This window comes from Neolamprologus multifasciatus, chromosome 3, assembly GCF_963576455.1.
Source record: "Neolamprologus multifasciatus chromosome 3, fNeoMul1.2, whole genome shotgun sequence".
In the NCBI taxonomy this organism is placed as follows: domain Eukaryota; kingdom Metazoa; phylum Chordata; class Actinopteri; order Cichliformes; family Cichlidae; genus Neolamprologus; species Neolamprologus multifasciatus.
The window spans coordinates 1,903,929-1,924,921 of NC_140441.1; the positions used below are offsets into that span (position 1 = coordinate 1,903,929).

Sequence of the window (20,993 nt, forward strand, 5' to 3'; positions counted from 1 at the left end):
ATAAGAGAAGATGGTTTATTGATTGTTGTATGACACATGGCATTAATTACTTGACTTTGTTATTTATGGAGTTATGTATTTATTTTGTCACAGCAGTAGAATGCTGTTTCATTTTCTTCTGTGAATGATAATTTATGTTTTTGACCTTGTTTAGGTCAGGGTTTTTTTCCCCGCGATCAGCCCTGATCAGCGCGGGATGGCGAGCCACCCGACCACCGCTATGTTGCGGTAGGAATCATAATCCTATGGACTGAATTACAAAAACTGTTGTCACGTGACCTATCACAGGTCCATGGAACTGAACCAAATCTCATGCTGGACTAAACCTCGTCCCACCTCCTTGTGGAACATGATAAGCTGTTTTGTATTGTCAGCATTATTTTGTTTGTGATATATTATACATATATATATTTTTTGTATATCTGTCTCTATATTTATCATAACAAACACAATATATATATTTTTGAGCTCTACTTTTGGTTTCCTGTGTTTTCTTCACACACTCAGGCTCCATAGTCGAGACTACTTCTGAGAGCTCATTGGCTATGTAGCTGCAGTCAGGCGCCCTGGTCCTTCAACCGCGTTACAAGTGGCGAGCCAGCCAGGAGCCTTTGTGTGTGAATATTTTGGGGTCACGAACACAACTTTTCTTTACTTAATTGCTTCGTTTTAGTTGACGATCAGAAATGGATTCAGTTGCACTTTCCGGCATAAATATATCACAGTCTGTGATGATCTCCGGTGTGTCTAACACAAAAGCTGATACCGAAATACTTGATTACTTGCGTACTTATGGTAATCTTAAGCGTCATTTTTACGTAAGTGATCCTGCGAGTACTTTCTTTAAAAACCTGATCGCTGAGTTTGTGGATACCTCTGCTTTTACAACTCTAGAGCCGTTTCTGCCTTACACCCACTGTTCTAAAATTGTTGCCGACCTTGTCTTCCGCGTCACAGCTTTGGCCTGTGAGTACGCCGCCACAGAGGACAGCAGCAGTCCCCCTCCCAATTACCTCAAGGAGCTCAAGCATATTGCTGATCGCAGCGGGGACCGGTTTGAAGATGTCTTGAAGACAGTAATGGGGCAGATCGGTCAACATTTGCATGAAGCAGGAGCAGGTGATGATGGAAAAAGTGAATATGATGAGGAAAATGGAGCAGACGAGGACATTGGCGTAGAGGAAGAAGAAAGGGAACTGGAGCGGCAGAAACTGTCTTCACCTCCTGCCAGACAGGTTTCCACTGACCAGCAGGGGGCACGACCTCGTCAGAGCCAGACTGGACCAGCTCCAAGAGTATCACTCACAGCACATGATCTCAACCCACCACAAATACAAAGGGTTGTTGTTGAGCATGTGGTCCGAAACCCAGACATAAGCGCCACAACTTCACTACGTCTCCGTGCTTTTTCAGGAAGGATTCCTAAGCCAAGTAGTGAAGCAGATTTTGAATCATGGCGTTCCCAAATTGATCTACTGCTCGCCGACCCCAGTTTGTCAGCTCTATACGTCACCAGACGTATCATAGAGAGCCTGTTGTCACCTGCTGCTGATTTGGTTAAGGGTCTAAGTCCCAACACATTGCCTGCAGTCATACTCAGTGTACTTGACTCAGCTTTTGGAACAGTGCAAGATGGTGAAGAATTGTATGCTCAATATTTAAATATTCTCCAAAATCCAGGTGAACGACCATCCGCTTACCTCCAAAGACTGCAGCTAACCCTCAGCACTGTTGTAAAGCAAGGTGGACTAGCAGCTGCTGACATGGATAAACATCTGCTGAAGCAGTTTTGTCGTGGGTGTTGGGATAACACTATACTAACCAAATTACAATTAGAACAGCAAAAGGACAACCCACCACCTTTCTCTGACTTATTGTTGTCGTTACGGACAGAAGAAGACAGACAAATTGCTAAGGAGTCACTTATGAAAAAATACATCGGTTCATCAAAACAAAAAGCAAACATCCAATCCCAAAGTACCTGTTCTTGTGGGCACTCTACAGCCAATGAAGAGCTAAAAGAAATGAAAAAACAACTCCAAACCCTCCAACAGCAAATGTCCCAACTTTTGTCCCGAAAAAGTCCAACCGAGTCAAAGTTTAAGCCACAACAAAACAAGACCTGTCATTCTTCACCTCAGTCAAATACCAAACCCAAGCCATGGTACTGTTTTAACTGTGGAGAAGATGGCCATGTTTCTTCCACCTGCAACAACAGAGCAAACCCCAGTCTCGTTGAACAGAAAAAGAAACAATTAAGGAAAAAACAGCAAGAATGGGATGCTAGAAATACTTCATCTTTAAACTAGAAGGAGCTTCTGCGGTGGGACACACAGGAGCTGCGTGCACTAACAGTCCCAGAAACCACAAGAAAGTTCCATTGCTGCCAAAAGGGCTTGTGGGGACCAAAAGCACAGGACAAATTCAAATCAAGGGCGACCATTTCAGCTGTCTTCTTGATTCTGGCTCTCAGGTTACTACCATTCCTTATTCCTTCTATAATGCTCATCTTTCAGACCATCCAATCAAACCATTAAATGATCTGTTGGAAGTAGAAGGAGCAAATGGACAAGCCGTACCTTACCTGGGATACATTGAGATTAACATGACGTTCCCAGCTGATTTTCTTGGTTCATCCATTAATGTTGATACACTTGCTCTTGTCGTGCCTGACGTCCAGCAATCACACCCAATGATACTTGTTGGTACCAACACTCTTGACGTTGCGTACAGCAAACACTGTGATACCCACTCTGAGCAGTCATTCCTGCCAACTGGTTCCGGTTACATTGCAGTTTATAAAATCCTCCAGTGTCGCCATGTCCAGAATTCAAATGACCAGTATGCTCCTGTGATCTTGAAGTCAGACCAACCACATACCATTACTGCCGGCCAAACCACTGTCCTTGAGGGATCCCTGGTCACAAGGCTATTCCAAGGCGAGAAAGCGGTTATTCTGGAATACCCCACCTCCAGTTCTCTGCCTGGTGGACTCCTAGTAAAAACCTGCCTTGTGGACTTACCTAAATGTCGGCCATGTTTTCTGCCTGTTGTAGTAAGTAATGAGTCTGACCATGAAATCCATATTCCAGCTCGAGCTATTATTGCAGAAATCAGCGCCCTCCAGGAAGTCATCTCCAAAGAGCAACACGTGCATTATTCAGATCCATCTACAGAGTCATTACCTCCATCTCAACCAAAGTACAACTTTGGAGATTCCCCTTTAACGCCAGACTGGAAAGAACGCATTGTTCATAAACTCAACAGTATTCCTGAAGTATTTGCCAAACACGATCTGGATTTCGGCAGGACCGACAAAGTTAAACACCAAATCAAATTGTCTGACCCAACTCCTTTCAAGCAAAGACCACGACCAATTCACCCTCAAGATCTTGATGCCGTAAGGAAACACCTGCAGGAACTTCTTGACTCTGGCGTTATCAGAGAATCAGACTCCCCATTTGCCTCTCCAATTGTGGTTGCACGTAAAAAGAACGGCAGTGTACGTCTTTGTATTGACTACCGCAAACTCAATCTGCAAACAATCAAAGATGCTTATGCTCTGCCCAAATTGGAAGACACCTTCTCCGCACTTGCAGGATCAAAGTGGTTCACGGTGCTAGACCTCAAGTCGGGATACTACCAAATTGAAATGGAGGAGAAGGATAAAGCAAAGACTGCCTTTGTCTGCCCATTAGGATTTTGGGAATTTAATCGGATGCCACAGGGGATTACTAATGCACCAAGCACATTCCAACGGCTAATGGAAAAATGCATGGGAGAATTGAATCTAAAAGAAGTCCTGGTTTTCATTGACGATCTCATTGTTTTTGCACCAACTCTTGAGGAACATGAAGCTCGCCTGATGAACGTTCTCACCAGACTGAAAGATTTTGGCTTGAAGCTTTCACTTGAGAAATGCATGTTTTTCCAGACATCTGTGAAGTATCTGGGCCATGTAGTGTCCCAGGCTGGTGTTGAAACTGATCCGGACAAGATTTCCACACTCACTTCTTGGCCAGTGCCGAAAAACTTGAAGGAATTAAGATCTTTCCTTGGTTTTGCTGGGTACTACAGACGTTTTGTCCAGGGGTATTCAGCCATTGTCAAGCCGTTGCATGATCTCACTGCTGGTTATCCACCTTCCCAGAGGAAACTGAGACGAACAGTAAAGCCAGAGAATTACCTCAACCCCAAAGAGCCATTTGGGGGACGATGGACGCAAATGTGTCAACAAGCTTTTGAGTCCATTATTGACAACCTAACTTCTGCCCCAGTTCTGGCATTTGCTGATCCCAGAAAACCATACACACTCCACACTGATGCCAGTGCCACAGGTCTTGGTGCGGTGCTGTATCAAGAGCAGGATGGAAAAAACAGAGTTGTAGCATATGCCAGCAGAGGTCTTTCCCAGAGTGAGTCAAAGTATCCCGCCCACAAATTGGAGTTTCTTGCTTTGAAATGGGCGGTGACTGAAAAATTCCACGACTATCTTTATGGTGCTCAGTTTACAGTTGTGACCGACAGCAACCCATTAACATACCTCTTATCATCAGCAAAACTTGACGCTACCGGTTACAGATGGCTTTCAGCTTTGTCCACTTTCACCTTCAAATTAATCTACAGAGCAGGAAAGCAGAACTCGGATGCTGATGGGCTGTCTCGCCGACCTCATGGTGGATTGTCTGATGATCCTCTGTCACAGAAAGAACGTGAGCGAATCTGGAGATTCGCATGGCAATATCTCAGTGAACCAGATCATGTCTCTATTGACCAGCATACCATCAACGCAGTTTGTGACCGTCATCTGGTGTACAGTTCAAGCACTAATCCTGGTCTTGGTCTGGTGTTATCCATGTCTGTCGATGTCAACAGTCTGCCTGACAGTTTCACGGACGACATCCAGTTCACCTCCATGGTACTCCCCCAAATCTCAACAGCTGACCTTGCAGCCAAACAACGCCTTGACCCTGTCATTCGGCATGTCATAGCTCAGGTTGAGCGAGGAGAGTCACCACCGCCATTCCTGAGGGAAGAACTTCCCGAACTACCTCTATTACTGCGAGAAGTAAAGAAACTGGAGCTCCATAACACCCTTCTCGTCAGGAAGAGACAAGTGGGAAGTGACTTCACATACCAGCTAGTGCTACCCGAGGAATATCGACCAGTTGTACTACACCACCTACATGATCAAATGGGTCACATGGGAATTGACAGAACGCTGGACTTGGTCCGTTCCCGATTTTATTGGCCTAAGATGACTAGTGATGTGGTCAATAAAATAAGACACTGCGAAAGATGCGTGAGACGCAAATCCCCATCTGAACGAGCCGCACCTCTGGTCAATATCAAAACCTCTCATCCCATGGAACTGGTGTGTATGGATTTTCTCTCTGTGGAACCAGATCGTGGAGTCAAAGACATACTTGTCATAACTGACCATTTCACAAAATATGCCATTGCTGTGCCAACACCAAACCAGAAAGCCAGGACTGTTGCCAAATGTTTATGGGACAACTTTCTTGTGCATTATGGTATCCCAGAACGCTTGCACAGTGACCAAGGCCCTGACTTTGAATCCAGAATCATCCGAGAGCTTTGTGAAATGGCTGGGATCCACAAAATAAGAACCACTCCATACCATCCAAGAAGCAATCCTGTTGAACGGTTTAACCGAACATTACTGGATATGCTAGGAACACTGACAGCTCAACAGAAATCTCATTGGAAATATTTCGTAAAACCCCTGGTGCATGCATACAATTGCACAAGAAATGATGTTACAGGTTTCTCACCATATGAGCTTATGTTTGGCCGCCAACCTCGCTTACCGGTGGACTTGGCCTTTGGACTACCCCATGCCAAAGAAGGAACAACATCCCACACACAATATGTGGAAAAACTAAAGTCCCACCTGGAAGAAAGTTACAAGCTGGCCATCGAAAACTCCGAAAAGGTGATGAAACGTAACAAAAACAGATTTGATAAAAATGTCACTGCGTCACAGCTGAATGTTGGAGACAGAGTTCTTGTAAGGAATGTGCGGCTAAGAGGCAAACACAAGCTTGCAGATAAATGGGAGTCATCTGTGTACATTGTAGTGAAGAAAGCCGGCACTCTTCCTGTGTATACAGTTCGACCCGAAGGCCAAGACAAGCCCCTGCGAACTTTACATCGAGACCTCCTACTGCCCTGTGGGTATTTACCACCTTCTGAAAAGGACATGCTTACTAAGCAGAAGAGAAAATTGCCTGCCTTACCTGTGTCTCCTGTACATGCTGATGATGACAATGACGAAGAAGAACCCATCTCATACCTACCTGTTCCTGTCTGTGCTGAACCTGTTACCTTCACAACAACCATTGACTTACCCAATACTCCGCAACCTGTTCCAGTTATCAACCAGCCAGACGTCCCTGTAGTATTGGCTACAGAGGAAGAGAACGCTATTCTCTCAGAGGAACCTATACTTGTACCTGGAGAGGAACAAGTCATTGATAACGAAACATTGGAAGCTGGCTCTGTGCCAGTTACTCTTGCTGAAACTTCTCCCGATGAAGAAAGTCTGTCTGCCGATTCAGAAGCATCCAGAAATAACTTGTCACAACACTCACCTACTGAATCAGAACCTCTCAGTCCTGAGGCAGAACCACCCTTGAGGCACTCAACCCGCGCCAGGAATCCTCCTGATCGGCTGCAGTACATCAAGCCTGGTAAGCCTCTGTTAAAGAGCGTTCAGACCTTTCTGCATGGGTTAAGTTCTGTCTTCTCCTTCGCTCTTCAAGACGATGAAGAAGAGGAGACGATGCCTTCGCACCCCAGCCAACCAGTCATTCGCTGCCAGCCTAGTCCATGTACGAGGACGTCCATGAGATTAGGAGGGGAGAGTGTAACCACGGTGACTTCTGTTCCCACTTCCGCTAGTCCCTTTATTGTGGCGGGAATGAACCCCATATAACTTCCGGGTCAATCAGCTGCATCTTCCCTGCTTCCCCGGCTGCTGTTGTCCCTGTGGTTGGCGTACTTGTCAGATATTGACAAAGTTTACATTGCATACTAGTTGACAGCGTGCAATAACCCGGCCGATTCATTCATCTTTACACTACCTCACAATCGACTCAACGGTGAGTTATTTGTTTGTTTTGTTCGGTCGCAATCACTGTAAATGCGGAGCGGCGGTCGCACATCCTAAAATGCCGGTAAGCTGATGCTAGGCTAGCGACAGTAAGTTGACTTACTGGTTTTATTCATTGAATATTGTTGTCTTTGTTTATTCTACTATGGCCGAATTTTGAATTAATGAATCTAGAGCTGAACGAGTGATTTGATTTCTGTAGTTTTGTCCGTTTTGGATGTTTTTTGTTACTTTTCTGATGAAATGCCAAAACGGCCTATGAGATTTTGCATTGAGTTAAAATCCATTCAGATTATTGAATCTGTTGCGCAACATCTGTGAGTAAATGAGTTTTGTAAAGATATTTGATAATGTTATGTTAATATTGGATAGTGTTTATTAGCTTTATTGCTGATATACTTTGATGGGACCCATGATAATGTTTTTCTATAATAATATTTTGAATGAGATTCATCATAAGAGAAGATGGTTTATTGATTGTTGTATGACACATGGCATTAATTACTTGACTTTGTTATTTATGGAGTTATGTATTTATTTTGTCACAGCAGTAGAATGCTGTTTCATTTTCTTCTGTGAATGATAATTTATGTTTTTGACCTTGTTTAGGTCAGGTTTTTTTTCCCCGCGATCAGCCCTGATCAGCGCGGGATGGCGAGCCACCCGACCACCGCTATGTTGCGGTAGGAATCATAATCCTATGGACTGAATTACAAAAACTGTTGTCACGTGACCTATCACAGGTCCATGGAACTGAACCAAATCTCATGCTGGACTAAACCTCGTCCCACCTCCTTGTGGAACATGATAAGCTGTTTTGTATTGTCAGCATTATTTTGTTTGTGATATATTATACATATATATATTTTTTGTATATCTGTCTCTATATTTATCATAACAAACACAATATATATATTTTTGAGCTCTACTTTTGGTTTCCTGTGTTTTCTTCACACACTCAGGCTCCATAGTCGAGACTACTTCTGAGAGCTCATTGGCTATGTAGCTGCAGTCAGGCGCCCTGGTCCTTCAACCGCGTTACAGCTACCTAATTCACTTAAATTACACAATTGAAATCATACGTGTATTGTTTGTGTTTTTATACACAGGCACTCATATATATTCAAATAATTCAAAAAATTTTAATTTACCTGTTACTACCACACACCAAATCCGGTCCTTGGTACTTCCTGGCATGTGTAGCCATTAGGTAACAAAAGCTCAACACTGCGCGTTTTGGAGTTTGTATGTGCTTCGGAGTTTTTATGTGTTTTGGGGTTTGTACGTGCTTCGGAGTTTGTACGTGCTATGGAGTTTTTGCGTGTTTTTCTTCTATTTAATCTCAAAAAGCTCCTAAAACCAGTCAGTGATCACTGTTGGCCTCCCTCTCCCGCTAATCATTTATTTAAGCTCAGTTTTTAAAACCTTACTATGTAACAACAGTCCAGCCCATGCAGCAGTATATGAATAACTAACCTCGTATTGTGGATGGATTATCTCAGTTGTTCTCCTGGCTGAAGTTTGGTCCATTTACAGCATCCTGCCATGCGATTACATTTGTTCCTGACCACCGAGAACACTCACGTTAACTTTTATAGAGTGGAAAAAAGTTAGCTTGTTTATATTATGCTCACATAGTGGTGTCGCTAGTGGTCACGTAGCACATCATTATATACCAGCTAGCCAAACTTCAGTAACCCTACAAACGTCACTGCTGTTTAGTTTTCTGTCTTCATTTATATCAGAAGTGATAACAGAGCTGTACGTTTTAATTTGTTTCCAAAACCCCGCAGTCAGGAAATTATATATTGTAATTAGATGGAAGCTAGTGAGCTAACTTCCTGCTAATTTCTAACTTCGTAAGATGTTATAAATTCTGTTTTCATGGATGCCTGGATGTTAAGCTCAACTGTTACACCTGGTAGAGCAGAACGCTGATCATTTTATTACAAATGAAAGACTTTAGACAGTTTTTCAACTCTCAGTGATGCCACAGTAATTGTTTGATTTATGGACCTGCAGTAGAGTTTGAGCCCAGACACGGCTAGTGACGTCAGACTTAAATACCGAATTCTCTGTCATATGGGCTTGCGTGAATAAACTTTCTGAATCCTTTATCATCCGCAACTGAGAGCCGTTTCGTTCGCGACCGATACATCACTAGTCGCTTGTTTGGGATACAGCCCAGCTGACTGGATCTATAGACTGGAAACAGAGAAACATGCTGAACATTTGAAGCTTTGCAGCAGAAATGTTCATGTTACAAACACAGCAGAGCTGATCTGGGATCAGTGTGTTCACACCTGCAGCTACAACAAGGTTTTCACACGTCAGCATGTGAACTTTACTCTGACTCAGTCTGAGCAGTCAGACGCATATTTTTAAAGTTAACACATCAGCACACACAGAGCTGAGCCCCTCCCACCTGTGCTGAGTTTCAGGTGAAGTCCCGCCTCCTTCCAGGAAGCAGCTCACCTGTGTGTCCGTGTTTAGTGTCCAGGTGTGGAGTGGAGCTTGTTGTTGGTGTATTTGAAGAAACTGTAAGTTTGCTTTGTTTCCTTCTTTAACAGTTTGTCTTTAGGAACTTTACTTTTTGTTCAGCTCATGTTTTATTTCTTCATACAACAAACTGTGTGTGTTTGTATTTCCGGTCTCTCCTTTAAAGTCAGTCTGTAGTGTTTTCTGACGAGGCCGAGCGTGTCCACCATTTTCTGTTACTGTGTTACTTTGGTAATCAGACAAAACACACAGAATGTGTTCTGAGCTCGACTGGAGACACTCCTGTTTATATTCACAGGAACAGCAGGAGACGGAGAGCGGACTTTGTAAATGAATATTTTGTATAAATTTGTGTTAGATGCAGATTCAACATGTCGGTCTTAAAAAAAACTGCGCCACAAACTGTTGGCTCCTCTCCAACAGGAAGAACACACAAAAGTTATTGTAGTTCACTAAAACTGAAATCACAACTGAAACTAGATCCAAAGAAAGCTAAAATAGAAGTTAAAAACTACACGAAAGAATTACAACTACATTATTTATCAGGGCTGTAGACTAACTTTATGTCATGGTTGCACCGGTGGACTTAAATTTTTCAACCGCATCGCTTTACACGCAGTTTTACATGTGCACTTTTTGGGGGGGATAACAGTCCAAATAGACAATATTCATTTCTAAATGATCACGTGAGACTTCATCAGAATTGTGAACATCACAGCAGATGTAAGTAACTGAGAATAAAACACAAAAAAACATGAAGGAGATTTTTCTGGTCTGGCTTTTTATAGCAGATAACCTTAAAAATATTCTGCAATTTTGCATAATTTTTATAAGTTTAAATTTCTTTAGTATTGAACAGCAGAAATTAGGTGTTCTTGTCCGAGGTCATTTAAGTGACAAAAAAGAAAGAAAAAGACAGCGGCTGACAGCACTGCAAACAACGGTACACTGGTTGGAAATAAGCAAATGAATAATGCAAAAAACAGAGATTTGCGACAGGAAACTGTTCTTCAAGTACACAGAAAGAGAGCGAGAGTTGTGCATGAAGTGTGATTTATTTATTTTTTATTGTGGTGGAAGCAAAACAGCAAAAGTCATTGTTCATGTTAGTATCTTAAGAATTGATGGAGAAAGCACTGATTCATGGGAACAAGTGGAGTATTTCTGGCAGTAGCTCAGGTGGCAGAGCATGTCAGCCACTAATCAGAATGTCGGTGGTTCGATCCCAGGCTGCATGCCAAATATCCTAAAATACTAATCCCATGTTTGCCTACTGGTGGCGCCAGTGTCAGTCTGTCTGTCAGTGCGCCCCAGAGCAGCTGTGGCTACAATGTAGCTTGCCATCACCAGTGTGTGAATGTGACTGAATGTAGTGTAAAGCGCTTTGGGGTCTAAGTAAAGCGCTATACAAATGCAGGCCGTTTCCCAAACAGATATATCCTGCTGTGATCTTTGTTCTGTGGGTTAAATGAGAGGATAGAGAGGCTTGTTTTAAAATTATAAAATGATTCCTGTAGTCCCAGAATAAAAATAGGTTTTTAACATTTGGATGTCACAACATATCTGAATTGAAAAACTCAACTCAAAGTTTGTTTCTCTAGCATATTTAAAACAGCTCAATCGACCAACGATATCCTGCTCAACTAAAGCCAATAAGCAGATTTTTAGAGTGTTTAACAAGATCAGGCCGCTCTTCCGTTATTAAGATGTTAATATATTTTTATTATAGGTTCAAAATTAGGAGCCACCACTGAAAATGCTTTATCACCTCTGCTCTCCTGCTCACTAACAGCAGCTTGAGCTTGGCCACTGTTTCACAGTAACTGCTGTCAAATTGAAACATCTGTTTGACCATAAGCCAGTGGTTCTTAAACTTGTTGGAGGTACCGAACACCACCAGTTCCATATGCGCATTCACCGAATCCCTCTTTAGTGAAAAATAAAATACATAGATGTGTTTTTTACTGGTGTACGAAATGACCCGTGCATGAACATCACCTTGTTCAAAGAACAAAACCAACACAATGCAGGAACTTAAAACACATTACATACAAATCGTGTGACTTTTGCTGTTGCTTTTGAAAGACCAGTTCAGATGTGGCTTCACCTTGGCAAGTGACAGTCTCATGTCATTTTCACAGCAAAGTCTGTTGCTTTTCTTTGTTTTTATGTCCAGCATCGTCGGAAAGGATTGCTCGCAAAGATATGTTGTAACAAATTGTATAAAAAAAATCCACGGCTTTCTTAGCAATAATGGAATACTTGTCCATTTGTCGACAGCAAAACGTTGAGAGCGTTGTTGTTCTGAAGAGTTGCTGTTGAACCTGGCTCTGACATCTGCTGTGTTAACAGCAAATGTGAACGGCTGTCTCACCCATGCTGGATATGACTCTCTTGTAGGAAAATATCTGTGGAGACTTTGCAAGCTCATCTAAGTGCGTTGCAATTGTTTGCTTCACTTCCGTGGATATAAATATCTCAGATTCCAGACACATCTTCGACCTTACTTACACAGTTGTCCAGAAGGGGGAAGTTTGCGAAGTTGTTGTTCTCTGTTCATCGTTTCCATAACGTTAGGTTTTTTTGAAAAGCCTTCAGATGTTCTTCCGCTTCTATGATATTGACTCCACCACCCTGCATCTGCTGATTGAGAGCTGTGAATATATCAGCCATGTACGCTAAAATGAGAATGAACTCGGGATTTTTGAAGGTTTTTGTTGCCAATGCATGCCTGTGCAAAATACAATGCGTCACCATGATGTGTGGTGCATCGGCTTTTACTAGCGCACCAAAACCAGAGTTTCTTCCCAGCATGACTGGAGCTCCATCTGTACAAACTGCAACCATATCCAATGAAAGATTGTGGTCTCTGAAGAAGTCATCCAAAAGCTTCTTCACATCGGCTGCCTTAGTTGTTGTTGTAAGAGGCTTACAAAATAAAAAATCTTCTTTTATCATGTCATCTTTCACATAGCGCACAAAAACAGTAAGCTGGCTTAGATTAGCAACGTCTGTGCTCTCATCGAGCTGAAGGCTGAATTTTGCCGGGCTTGAAATCAGATCCGCAACTACTTGAGCCAAGATATTTTTACTCATGTCTTCTATTCTGTCGCTGACAGTCTCATTTGAAAGAGGAATTTGGGATAATTTACCTTCGGCGACTGTTCCGAGTGTCAGATTCGCCATCTTTAACGCAGCTGGTTTCACGAGTGTTTCACCAATGGTGTGTGGCTTGCCTTGCTTTGCGATCAGGTAAGCAACTTCATACGATGCTGTGAGGATCGGTTTGTTAACGGGTAAAAATCCAAGAGCAGGCAGAGTGGGCCTTTCATCGAATCTGGCTCTCTCCACCTTGAATTCAGCAAGTGTTGAGTTCTTGTATTCCCCGTCTCCATGCAGCTTCAAGAAGTGTTCCTTTAGTTTTGCCGGTGCGAGACTAGAGTTGCTCAAGTTGGCATTGCAAATCATGCAGATAGGACGCTCACTCCCATCACGTTCCGTGATACATGTGAATCCATATTGTACATATTCGTCCAACCACTTTCTTCCTTTGCCCGAGATACTTAGTATGGATTAAAATATTAACAAAAAAATCACACAAAGTACTACCACGACATTCACACTTTGACTACTGCGTGCGCTACATTCCCTGCAGCACTGATTGGCCAAGCAGAGTAGCATGATCATCTGCAGCCAGTGATGGCCAAAAGGGGGCGTGTCATCACAAATTTACACGATGATTTGGGTATGTCTGAACCTCCGTGACCTCCGCGGTGGAGGCTCTGCCAAACCCCTGAGACCGACTCACCGAACCCCTAGGGTTCGATCGAACCCAGGTTAAGAACCACTGCCATAAGCAGGTATAGTGTAAACAACTGTTAGAGGTCAGAGGCCTTTATAATTACAGTGGAGGTGGATGTATAGATGTGGTAAAGAATTGAATTAAACCCAATGGCTTCTGTCTGTTTAAAAATCCTTTGTTACAAATATTGAATCTACTTCAACAGGAAGTAATTACAACAACAACAACACAAAAGCTTTTGCATTGTTTATTCACCGTGACTTCATTAGACCAAATAAAATTATTATATTAAATTAGTGAAAACATTAACAGATAATTAGACATTAGTTATCAGGTATGTCCCAGGCAAAGTGAGATGTTGAGACAGAAGAATCGTGTTCGAAATAAATAAAACATTGATGAATGTAGTATTTATTTTCATTATGTTTTAATCAGATTTAATATAAATAGTCATAATTACTTGTACTGTAAAATGCTATGTTCCTATAAAATAATACCAAGTAATAGTTATCAATTTCTGTTTGTACACAGACATGATTTAACTCAAAGAGCATATGTCAGTCTCACTGTCTGTGCCCAAAGTGTTTGACCTCAGCTGTCCCAGTAATATACTCATTTCTAATGGTGTCCCTGTTGGTCATTCTTAATAAGAATCTTAGGATTTTTAACCGTGTTACCGCCAGCTTTTAGGGCAGAGATTACTTAACACAGAGCTGTAACTCTTAAAATGCTCCTCCTTTTTAAATTAAACTTCACAGTTAGGAAAGAAATAACAAACAACAGAAAATCAAAACAAACTTCTTGTGTTGTTAAAATCTGCCTCGTCCACCTTCCTTTTGTTTTCTGTCCACATTAACTCACTTAGAGAGACAAACTCTCACTTCTTATTTTTCTTATCACAGTGTGTGTCAGTGAATCCATCGTGTGTGCTTCACGGCTCCATCTAGTGGACTGATGGTAGATGGTAAATGGCCTGTATTTGTATAGCGCTTTACTCAGTCCTTAAGGACCCCAAAGCGTTTTACACTACATTCAGTCATTCACCCATTCACACACCCATTCACACACGCATTCACACACGCATTCACACACTGGCAATGGCAAGCTACGTTGTAGCCACAGCTGCCCTGGGGTGCACTGACAGAGGCGCTGACTGAAAGAGGATGGTAGAGCAGCTGATGGCAGTGTCCTCTGCCTCACACTGCTGTCTGACTGCATTCAGCTGACACTGAGATGAAGCAGGAAAGAAGCAGCTGATATTTGGACAGCACACATGATGGAAAGGAGGATTTCAGTTGATGTGCACATGAATGATTTGTGTTTCCTCTGCAGGTGAAGGTAGAAAGTGTGTGTGAGCTGATGTGAATTGAGCAGCATGGATCAGTGTGAGGACAGAGAGGAGGGAGTCCCTCCCTCTAAAAGCACTCTGTGTGGGGAACATGAGAGCCAGACCAAAGCTCAGAGGTGAGATGACCATCTCTAACTGTCCATGACTCTTCTCCATGTCACAGCTCAGCAATCACATCACTGCTCCATCATTATTCACAGGAACCAACCTGGACCTCCACCCAGCTCTGTGTCCTTACAGAGTGATGAGTCTAAACATTTCATCATTGATTTTAAATCCCAGAGTCTGTCTGCTGCAGAGAGGTGAGCTGTTAGTAACATGAACTCTTTCTTTTAACTGTTTGATTTTGTTGATTATAAACTGCAGTGCAAACACGTCATTCCCTCAATCCATTTAAACTGTGTCTTTAAAACAAGCCCTTGGTTTCTAAAAAACTGAAAATCCACTTCAGCAAACAGTTACAATAACTTGTACTGCGTGCTAGCTATGACAGCATGACAGAGTTTCTATACAGCTGAGTGGGTGCTATGATGTTACTGGTAGCAAACTTTATTTTATTCATAAGGTTAATTATTAGAGTTGCCAACCGTCCCGTAAAAAATGGAATCGCCTCATATTCAGAGAAAATATTATGCCTTTTGTATTGAGGCGAAAAGGAACACAGTTTGTCCCGTACTTCAGCTAGAATGGAAAAAGACACAAAGCTGGAGTTATTCTGTCGTTATGCAGCGCAGCTGTTTCTTCTTCTCTCATTCTCTCCCCTCCCTCTTCTGTTGCTACTTCAATCATGAAACTGATCAATGATCAGCTGATCGGCTTTTCTCTTGTTTGTTTATCGCCCACAAAGAAGAAACCAGCGGATGTCGCGCTAAACAACAGCAGCACGTTTAAGCTTGATCAGCTATTGTTAGAATTTATTTAACATTAATTTCTAGTATCAGCTGATGTTTGCTGGAGCCACAGCTGTAAAGCTGCTGGTCATGATGTTGGTTTGGATATGTGGTGAGAGGGAAACATGAAGATGAAACCAGGAGATGTCCTTACTGAATCATCAGAGCTGAACAGGTGATGGAGAAACAGGTTTACCTTTTAGGTGACATGAATGAGCTGAAGTTATGAACTGTTTCTGAGAGACAAATAACACCAGGATCCTTTTCTAAGTAGCTGACAGCTGGTAACTGTGCAGGGGCGGGTCTAGCAAAGTGTTGCCAGGGGGGCAGGTAGGGCATTAACAGGGAGAGGGGGGCACAAAGAAGTACTTTTCTTTATTATTCTCATTTAAAATGTCTCGCTTTCAACAAATAATTATCCATATCTTACAACCAAAGTTTTCATCTGATGTCAAATGTATAGAAATCATACATATACCAACAAGACTGTCCATCACTGTCACAACAGCATTTGTTTTCATTCAAAGGCTTTATGGCTTTTCCTATAATACCTGGTGGGCCGGTCTCTAGTCAAAATGCCCGGGCCCATTTTTTTTGTCCCAGTCCAGCCCTGGTGGAGGGGGTGATTATAAATGTCAAGAGTGATTTGTGACAGGATTGCAGGAAGAGTGAAAGGGAAACTTTACAATATGATAGTGAGACCATGTTATAGGGCTTGGATGTGGTGGCACTGAGTTGACGATGGACAAGATTTCAAATGAGTATATCAGGAGGACAGCTGAAAGAGCAGCCAAAAAGGGAAGAAGCAGGATTTTTTGTTCTCAAGAACTCCCCAGTATTTAAAAACTCTCTCATCTATTACAGCTTCATTATCCAACAAATATCCCTAAACTAAATACGTCCATCCCTTCATTCATCCATCCATTCTTTTTTACTTGTCTGCTCTTCCAATTCAGGGTCACTTTATCAAGCCTACCCTGATATGGATTTCTGCTTTCAGTTTCCACGTAATAAAAATTAAGTTTACAAGATCTTCTCTAGGAGTAAACTCCTAGAGAAAATAAATAATTGCAAAACAGTCATCAGAATAAAATAGAATAGAATAGCTTTTTATTGTCGCTGTTACAAGAACAATGAAAGGCAGTTTGGCATTTCTCCATGTGTGTGAAGTACACAATAGCGTAAATATTCACACAATAACACAGACAAATTTACACTTACACAAGAAAGATATGTACATAAGCTGCTGCTTTACAGAATTCAGTGTATAATAAAAGTCTTGGATCAAGTTTTGATCATTTTAGTACTTAGCCCACTATAATAAAAAAAACAAAAACCTAATCAAAACTTAGTCAGTGTGTGCTCTCACACAACTGCAGTACAGCTCTGAGAATACATGCTGAGGTTTATTTGATTAAGGGGACCTGGAGGACTGTCCACTTTTATACGTGCTGTGCAGACTATGTTACAACTGATAAGTCAATTCAAACATTTGCACCCGTCCTGGTTGACAATCAAGGTTCAAAGATTCCGTAATATTTGTAATATCTTCATTGGATTCACAGATGACACAAGGAGAGGCATTAAGAAGAAAAAGTAAATTTAAAAAAAATCTAGGGCCATCTGACAGGAAATGATCAATCTTCATGCTGGGCTGTAAAAAACAGTTTGTTCACAGAGAGCAGCAGGGACCAAAATCCCTGTTTCTTGGAAGTGCACACAATGTCTCAGCTCTCTTTCATTAAGAGGTCTGTGTTTATTTTTTTTTTTTTACTCCTGCACAGTTGTGCTCCACTTAAACAGGTATGGAGCACAATAATTTTGTTGTATATTTATAATAACAAAAAAGGATTATTCTATATCCTTTGTTAAAAGTATTTTTAACGAAGATAAATATTGCTAGTGAACTATGTTCTGGAGTTGTATATTGTTAATGTTCAAATAGTGTCAGCTCCCACTTATTAACAAGTGGGAGCTGGGTTTTTTGTTGTTGTCTTGTTTGTTTGTTTGTTTTTTGTATAATGTGGAGGACCACCAGCATCTTAGGTTGCGTTTCGATTACAATATTTTGTTGTATTGTTCTGACTCCAATTCCTCCACAGAGTGGACCAGGAGAGCTCAGAGGTTCCCAGTGGTCAGTCTGCCCAGCAGCATCAAACACACCTGGACTCCTTATTTAAGGTACATATACAACAACTACATTTACATCTATTCTATTCACAGTTATTTCCATGTTGTGAGGTGAATACATCATAAAATTATAAATATTAAGCACAAATCAGAATACGCAGGTTTAAAAAAAAATGTTTTAAGGCTGGCTTTAGAGCTGGGGTGAGAATGCATGTTGTGAATGTGGTGCAGCAGATAGTTCTAAACACAAGTGTCCACTCAGCTGAAGGCGCCAAAACCCATGATGTGAGCAAATGGTAACAGTAGCAGTGAAGTAGGATCTTAGAGTAAAATTAATGTCATACTTTACAGGAATCCAGTGAAGTGGTTGAAGGACAGGAGCAATTAGCTAAATAGAAGGTATTCTGGCAATGACACAGGTAGCTGCGTTTTGCACTGGGTGAAGTCTATGGAGAAGTTTGAGTGGTAATCTAGAAAGGATAGAATTACATTAATTAACATAGGAGAATGAACCAGAGAATGAACAAGAATAGTCGTATTGTTAGCTCTAGAAGGGTTGTTATGAAAGTTTTCAATGAACTGTAAACACTTGGTGAGCGCCTTTTTAAAGTGGAGTTTATTATATACATTGCAGTGGAGAGAGCATTCAGGTCCGATGCCAAAATGCTGTGTCACGATGGCTACCGCCCTTATATCTTATACACACACAGAAAAACAGAGACAAAAGGCATTTGACAGCACATCATGTGGTTTTATACCTTCAACTCAAAGTATCCTTGAAACCTTTCCTTCGAGAGAGAGAGAGAGACACCTTTGTTTTTCACTTATCCATCACCTGGAGATTTACCTCTCGAATCCTTGCTACGGCCTGATAAGGGAGGCACCTTCGTTTTTCACCATCTGTTTAACATCTCCCATGAACTTACACACACACAGTAGGGCATTATATGGTATAATAGAGCATAAAGACATATTTGTGGTGCTATCTGACATGTATATAACTAAGTGACAAAGTGATGTTATAATTATTACTAATGTGATCAATACATAAAATAAAGAAATTTCCATTACAGGGTGTACCCAGCTGCTGTTGTGTAGGTGGCCTTGCCGCATTGGTCAATTTGATCGACCTTTGTTGTTATTTTTTATTTTATTTTATTTTCAGTTGTTACAGACGGGAAAGACATGACTGGGGGATAGGAAAGGGAGAAAGAAAGATGAAGGAAAAGAAAAACAGAAGGGGAGAGGGACAGTGAGAAAGGGCACTTAAAAAGAAAAAATTCTCCTGGATCACCTGTTGAGAGAAAAAGAAGAGAAAACAAGCAAACAGTAAATACTAAATATTGAATGTTGTGGTGCAGCACGCAGGACCAACAGCGCACAATGTGTTTGGAAGTAGCAGCCAATAAAGGTGTAGTTTATGTCTATGAATAGTGAACACCCGTGTGCACACCCGTGTGCACACCTGTGTGGATCAGCGCGCTTGTATTCAAAATTTTTCCCCATGTAATGGTCTGCTAGAAGATGTAGAGAGCCATAGCCCCGTCCCCCAGGGTATGAAGCAGGCATGGAGGAGATCCAGGCTCCAGACATTCAGAGGCCCCAGAGTGCAAGAGCCCAAAGAGGAGCACCGGAGGGGCATCTGTGCCACCCTCCTGGGAAGAGCTGAGGAGAGCCCCAGATGAGGGGTCACCCAGTAGCCACGGAGAAGAAGCCAGAGGGGTCAGCCAGCTGTGCCAGAGTGAACCGAGCCGCAGGCCCGGAGGCCCGAGGGTCCCCCAACGCCCTGGAAGAGGTCTGACCGAGCAACAGGAGCCATCCCCCGCCAACTAGCCACCGGGAGTGAGCTGGTATATACCTGAGCACCCAGCCCCGGACACCAAGAACCACCAACGCACCGACCCCTGAGGGCATTAGTCAGGGTATTAGTAGGGGAGATAGGCCTCCATACTTTGGAGGGCCTGGGAGTTGCCTGGGAGGCACACACAGACACAAACATGCATTCCCACCCTCATGCAAACATATACTCAGCACTCACCCAACGTAAGGATAGACACAAATGGACATTGTACGCACAATCACACTCCCCAAACATACTCTATAACCCGGGTCCAGGTACCCTCGCGCCCAGAGGGGGAAACTGCACCTAGACCCAGGAGATGTTACCCTTTCCACTGGGGTGGAGGCAAGCAGACTGCCCGTGCTCTCGTCCACTCCCCGCAAAAAAATTAGCAGCTGTGCGGTGTCTGTGGCATTGGTGCTCTCATCGCATGCGATGGAGTAAAAATCAAAAGCACAGCTTTATCAGACAGTTGCAGTTTAATGTTGGCAAGACAAGTCAGAAAGTTTTAAGCCTAATCTTAAAAGTAGAGATAGTGTCTGTCTCCTGAATCCAAACTGGAAGCTGGTTCTACAGAAGAGGGGCCTGAAAACTGAAGGCTCTGCCTCCAATTCTACTTTTAAATACTCTAGGAACAACAAGTAGGCCTGCAGTGTGAGAGCAAAGTGCTCTAATAGGGTGATATGGCACTACAAGGTCATTAAGATAAGATGGGGCCTGATTATTTAAGACCTTGTATGTGAGGAGCAGGATTTTGAATTCAATTCTGGATTTAAGAGGAAGCCAATTAAAGGAAGCCAAAATAGGAGAAATCTGCTCTCTCTTTCTAGTCCCTGTCAGGACTCTTGCTGCAACATTTTGGATTAACTGAAGACTTTTCAGCGAGTTTTTAGGACATCCTGATAATAATGAATTACAGTTGTCCAGCCTGGAAGTAATAAATGCATGAACTAGTTTTTCAGCGTCACTCTGAGACAGGATATTTCTAATTTTAGAGATGTTGCGCAAATGGAAGAACGCAGTCTTACATATTTGTTTAACATGTGCGTTGAAGGACATATCCTGGTCAAAAATGACTCCAAGGTTCCTCACAGTGTTACTGGAGGCCAAGGTAATGCCATCCAGAGTAAGAATCTGGTTAGATACCATATTTCTAAGCTTTTCAGCGCCGAGTACAATAACCTCAGTTTGATCTTAATTAACAAGCAGAAAGTTAGCGGCCATCCAGGTCTTTATGCCTTTAAGACATTCCTGCAGTTTAACTAATTGGTGTGTGTTATCTGGCTACATGGATAGATAGAGTTGGGTGTCATCTGCATAGCAGTGTAAATGTATGCTATGTCTTCTAA

General features: G+C 42.2%; 2 protein-coding genes across 5 annotated transcripts in view; both read left to right on the forward strand.

Moving 5' to 3' along the window:
* The first annotated feature begins 221 nt into the window (after window positions 1-221).
* Window positions 222-2,309, forward strand: LOC146521015 (paraneoplastic antigen Ma3 homolog). Its single transcript, XM_085154415.1, has one exon. The coding sequence runs from the start codon at window positions 687-689 to the stop codon at window positions 2,307-2,309; it is 1,623 nt and encodes a 540-aa protein (XP_085010541.1). The 5' UTR covers window positions 222-686.
* Window positions 2,310-9,157: 6,848 nt separating this feature from the next.
* Window positions 9,158-20,993, forward strand: part of LOC146521016 (protein NLRC3-like) — a 34,302-nt gene continuing 22,466 nt past the window's right edge. For 2 of the 4 annotated variants that reach the window (XR_014873130.1, XM_085154260.1), the window contains exons 1-3: window positions 9,687-14,900; window positions 14,985-15,086; window positions 17,777-17,855. Coding sequence is in view for 3 of the 4 variants with exons in the window: in XM_085154260.1 (XP_085010386.1) it covers window positions 14,812-14,900; window positions 14,985-15,086; window positions 17,777-17,855 (270 nt within the window). In the remaining variant the exon portion in view is untranslated. The other 2 variants (XM_085154259.1, XM_085154258.1) reach the window with 2 other exon arrangements.

What these genes read in the sequence shown, in the direction of transcription:
- LOC146521015 (XM_085154415.1), top strand. Translation starts at nt 687, where the DNA reads ATGGATTCAGTTGCACTTTCCGGCATAAATATATCACAGTCTGTGATG.